This window comes from Electrona antarctica, assembly GCF_951216825.1.
Source record: "Electrona antarctica genome assembly, chromosome: 9".
NCBI lineage: Eukaryota > Metazoa > Chordata > Actinopteri > Myctophiformes > Myctophidae > Electrona > Electrona antarctica.
In genome coordinates this window covers 16,302,793-16,308,314 of record NC_136790.1, presented here as the reverse complement: position 1 = coordinate 16,308,314, position 5,522 = coordinate 16,302,793, and the positions used below count along the sequence as shown (strand labels likewise).

General features: G+C 41.6%; 1 protein-coding gene and 1 long non-coding RNA gene across 2 annotated transcripts in view; one reads left to right on the top strand and one right to left on the bottom strand.

Moving 5' to 3' along the window:
• Positions 1-781: 781 nt before the first annotated feature.
• On the top strand, positions 782-2,064 carry LOC306929833. The gene is made up of 2 exons (XR_013790845.1): positions 782-1,788; positions 1,847-2,064. It is a non-coding gene; the product is annotated as an uncharacterized lncRNA (long non-coding RNA).
• A 1,857-nt stretch (positions 2,065-3,921) lies between these two features.
• map1lc3a (microtubule-associated protein 1 light chain 3 alpha) overlaps positions 3,922-5,522 on the bottom strand; it is an 18,575-nt gene continuing 16,974 nt past the window's right edge. Inside the window, exon 4 of the mRNA XM_079510182.1 lies at positions 3,922-4,101. Coding sequence (XP_079366308.1) covers positions 3,939-4,101 — 163 coding nt within the window. The 3' untranslated portion in view covers positions 3,922-3,938. The remainder of the gene's footprint in view (positions 4,102-5,522) is intronic.

Sequence of the window (5,522 nt, the reverse complement as noted above, 5' to 3'; positions counted from 1 at the left end):
TTGAAATGTGCTATACAGATAACCTTTACTCAGGTCAACGAAGTGCATCTGGGATTTTAGTTCCTGTTGAGCCAACCTTTTAGGTGTGCATTGGCCTTCTTTTGGGCGGGAACCCCTTTTGGCATTATGTTATGCTTTAGCTATTGAAAAATAGCAGATCTACAACCTCCTAGCGCGCCACCGAGTGGCGCGCTACGAGCTTGTACTGTAGGTCTGCTATTTTTGAACAATCGAAGAACGACTGACATAGAAACATAGCTTTTTCAGAAAACAGTTCCTGTTGAGCCAACCTTTGAGGTGTGCTTCTGCCTTCTTTTATAAGTTCCTGTTCCATGTTCCTGAGGAAATGTCATGCTCCTGAACGTTTAGGTCCACCTCTGTTCAGAAAGTGTACAAGGGTGTCTCAACAACATTCATTGTTGTTGATTACAAAAATAATTTTTACCAGTAATGTCATTCATATTGTTGATAAGAAATAGGCCCCAGCAGGAAAGCACGCACATCTCAAAAATTCTACAGGTGCTTGAACAAAAGTACGTACAGATAAGAGGAGATGAAGTTCGCGCCCAAGGTCTTGAGCTCCAAACTTTTTATTTAATTGAAGAGAAAACAACGTTTCGACCACCTTCGTCAGGAATGATTCCTGATAAAAAAGTGTGCGAACTTCATCTCCTCTCATTCATAGTGTCACTGTTGACCACATTCATTCACTGTTGCTATAAGTATAAGTAGTGTTGGTCAAGTAATGGAAAATTTAAAACAGGAGACGGTAGAGTTCTTTTCAAGGCAACGTTTCTTTTTGTTTTTTTGTCTTTTATTGGCAAATGCTTGAAATAAAGTCGTAGCAATGTCTATATACACCCCTCCACACAGTGACAATGTCAGAAAGCCTAAATTAAACACGCATTCCTAAGAATAACCGATGATTATTATATGATCGTTGATACGCACACATTTTTTTGTTTTGTTTCAGACACACATATTTTCTGGTTTTTGGTTCAGAGACATCTATAAAGACATTAAATAAAACAATACAATAATATCTATTGCGTAAAATAATTGTACATATCAAAAATGAAAACTCGAGAGAACAAAAAAAAAACATGCAAAGTATGTAGTGCATCTCAACCTTTTTCTTTTTCTGTCCAAAAAAAGAAAAGTATTATTTAACAAAAGGCAGACAGACCAACATACAGTGACAAAGCAGTGCCCTACACAACAGTGGAGCAAATACAAAAGATGATAATGTTATATAGATACAGTAATTAAAACCATAAAAATAAAAAATAAATGAATGCCAAGTTGTATTTTTTTTTTCTTCTATATATTCGTATTAATTTAATATATGTGCAAAGAAGCTCTTCCATTTCCTACATTGTATAATGTGTTGTTTTTAAATCCCTACTACTCAACTCTATTCTACAGTCACAACACGCGCGCTGCAATCTTTACAAGCACTCCGATAAGCCACAGAAACTGTCCTCACACAAGTCACACACTGGTACACAGCACCACGGCGTCTTGAGGGCATTCATTTAACTCACAAGTGTAAAAATGGAACCTTCTGGGTCCATTTTGTCCACTCTCAAGTAAAACGTGGTTTTCGTTAAACCAACAACACTCACAGGATTTTGCTGTGTATATATGAAGAGCGTGGCCTACTAAGCGTTATTTTCTACCACAGATGTATTTTGTTTGCCTGCCCGTTTCCCAAATACAGCAAGTTTGTTTTTGTGTATACAACTAAGTACATTTATCTAAGTGTTGTCTAAACCCGTCTCCTACACTGTTCTGACCAGCGTTGCCACTGTTCTTACTCTGTGTGCATACCGCTTCCAAGTTGAAGGCTCGACAGCAAACATTTGCCTCTCATTTCCTTGTCGGGATTTTGTGCCCAGTATCGTGCCAACTAGTGGACAAATGGGATTTCACAAATACAAGAAAACTGGTGTATTTAGCTATAGAGGTGACACAATGTAGGGAAGTGGGGGGTGAACAAGCATTTTAGCCAAAGAAATTCAAAAATAGCCATTCTATAAGCGCAAGCGTATAGAACGGTTATTTTCTTTTTTTTAATATATTTCTCTATGTATGAAAATGTTCACCTATAATGGCATGCCCAAAAAAACAGGGATGTCAGGGTCAAAGCGGTTTACTTGGAAAACACTTAACTGAGAGCCAGCGAGCACCCCTGGTTATCTCTGTGCATCTACTGGATAAAGAAATTGTCCAAAGTAACTGCTCCTGGGTCATCTGACGCAGGCTGACAATGCTAGCGGCGTGTACTGTAATATAATGTGCTTACATTGTAGGAAATCAATCCTACATTGTGACCTCTGCTCTGAAAACAGGCTGAGAATCGCTTTTCTTTTCTTCTTCCAAAGTAGACGAAACGCAGCAGTCCGATCCAACGGTCATTGGATGAACGTCACTGTCAAAATGTGGGCCTCGTTTGGCCAGTGCTGCTATAGAGCCATGTTCCCTTCCTAGACTACGTGCACTGTGTATATAAAGATAGCTGTTATATAAAGTAAATGTCTTGGCAAAGCCATTTTGTTCTGGCTTTCACACAAGGTGATAATAATATGATACACAGTGTTACCTAATGTTTCTGTGTGCGTGTGTTGTGTGCGTGTGCGTTTGTGTGTGTGTGCGTTTGTGTGTGTGCGTGTGTGTGTGTGTGTGTGTGCGCGTGTGTGTGTACGTTTGTGTTTTCAAGGTGTGAGAAATATGTAAAGGGGTTAAAGGGGGATTGAGTATTGCACGTGTATATTTACAGTACATGATCATAAGAATTACTGTAATTAGGGTAATTTCTTATATATTAGCCCGTTTTGCCAGCTCAGTCATAACCAACAGTTGGTTAGGTGAGTGTCACGTTGGGACTGAAAACAAACTGTGATAAACCACAACTGGTTGATCTACGTAGTAATCTACGTAATACTGAACCAAACAAAAAGAAGAAAATCAAAGATAAAAACAATAATCATTGAAGAACAAAAAAATCTATTTCTACTGTTGCTGCTGTTCAACAGGAAAGAGTTGAGAAGATGGCGTTAAAAATTAAACGGCGAACGAGGCGATGGTTGAGACTTTAACCGTGCTGTGCTTCCGTCAATGCGGTGGATGAGTTTAACACCAAGAAGTATCAATGAATGAATCAGCCAAGCTTCTAATGAACAACGACTGGCTTTTGTTTTTTGCTGCCTTAAATATTACAGTTATTTTTTTAACCTACCATCCCAATAAACAGCAACAGCCAGTTTAAAAAAAACGCAAAGCCTTAATGCTTTGGCTTCGCTCAAATCAAATGATAACAGTAAATCCTAAGTGTGTGTTAAAGGAGTAGGACAGAACATAAGAGTCGCTCGCAATCTGCGTCCGAATTAACTCTATCTCTGAGGTGTCCTCTGCTGTTTGGAAGTTACTGTTACTTTACTGACCGATGAGCATAGAGCGGGGGGAGGAGAGAGAGAGAGAGAGAGGGAGAGGGAGAGGGAGAGAGAGAGAGAGTTATAGGCACCTACAAAGAATAAAGGTGACATTGAGAAGCTTTGGGGGCGGAATGAGGTTAGAATCAGGGCAGGAAACCATTATTATATATTTTTTGTCTACCATACATACAGGCTGATGGATCGCAGACTGCAGCAGCCAGGTGCACCACATACAAAGAATAGAACAGGACCCTTGAGTGATTTGCTGACAATGTGGCTGGGTCGCGTTATAGACAATCTCAGCAGCACAGGGTCAAGAACCGAGCGGCCTTTGAACCGGGTCGGTGGCTCTAGCATTACTTTCCCCCCACTCTGGTGACAGTATGAGGGAGAGTCGGTCCTGCGATTCTTATAACCCCACATCTCCTCCTCCTCCTTCTCCCCAGCCCTCACACCCTACCCCACCCCAGCCCAGCCCACCCCTCTCTCCTGCTTTTCTCCTCCCTAGCAGCCGAAGGTCTCCTGCGAGGCGTACACCATGTAGAGGAAGCCGTCCTCGTCTCTCTCCTGCTCGTAGATCTCGGAGATGGACGTGGACACGGACACCATGCTGTGCTGGTTGACCAGCAGGAAGAAGGCCTGCGTGGGGTTCAGCTGGAGACGACGCCTGCAGGGCCAAGAGGAAGGGGGAGGGGGGTAGACAAAACTGTTAGGCAGGCAGGTACTACACACGTTCTGTAACCATACAGCCTGATCTCACTGTTCTCACAGTGTTCAGCTCTTTGAGATCTCATAGACATAGACAGTGCCTTGTGAAACAGTGCCCCCTACTGGTCTCTTCCATACTATACTTACCCCCGTATTTCCATGCACTTCCTGTTTTTGAGCTGACAAAGCTACACTGCAGTTCTCTCTTCTAGTTGAAGAGTCTTGTTGAATAAATACGTCTTTCTACTGTTCTGCCCTCGCTATGCGTATAGCCACCAAGGTTGCAGAGCTATAGGCAGACAGCTAACATCATAGATTTGTGGCAGCGGTGGCCGAACGGATAGCGGCGCGGTCTAGATACCGGAAGGTTCCCAGTTCGAATCAGCCGTCCGACACGTTAAAATTACCACCGCTGAAATGCCCTTGAACAAGGCATCAACCACTACGATGAAATGTGTTCTATGAGCAGGGCCTGGCTGGAAACAAGTTCTTGAGCTTAGCCCAGATACCCTGGGTAAATATAGATTTCATTAAATGAAGGAAAAGGAAAAAAACTAAAAACTAATCCAAATCAAAGACTTTGCCTTCAAATGGATAACAGTCTCCTCCTGGTCCTTCTTTAACCCATTTTGGTGTTAGCATTATGTTATGCTTTAGCTATTGAAAAATAGCAGATCTACAAGCTCATAGCGCGCCACCGAGTGGCGCGCTACGAGCTTGTAGATCTGCTATTTTTGAAAAATCGAAGAACGACGTAGCTTTTTCCTGCTGTCATTAAAGACAGGTTCAGTATTTTCCCCAAAAAATTCAAAGCTTTAAATTTGTGAGTTAAGTCAGTCACGAGACTTTACAACAGATGTTTTAATTAAATTACAACACATCAATGTTGTAGGCTGTATCTGTAAATGTATAAAATCTACCGATAGCAGTTGTTGTCTTAAACAGCATATTGTAACACCAGATTCTGCCAACGGCTGTTATTTATTCTGTACGTCGTCACGCCTCCGATTCCGGAACAGGTCCGGCAGGCAAAGTGAAAGCACACACAGTAGGATTGTAGTTGTAGAACCACTGTTCACCCATTCTGAACGGGAACAGCCTATTCTATAGCCTATTCTTCAGAACGTTTTTAACTCAGATTAACTCTTTGCTTCTGGGGGGGGGGCAATTACATAATTTTTGGGGTCCTTGACATGAAATAGTTTGAGAATCACTGATATAGAATTTTTTTCAGAAAACTGTCATGATTTATTATCCGTTTTTTTCTGGGTTAATGACGGACGGCTCTTCATGCCATAATTACAGGATCTCTGTCAATGTTAAAGTGGCTAAAAGCCTTGTGGCTGACGTTACGTATCAGCTATCAAGAATTCAAATGAC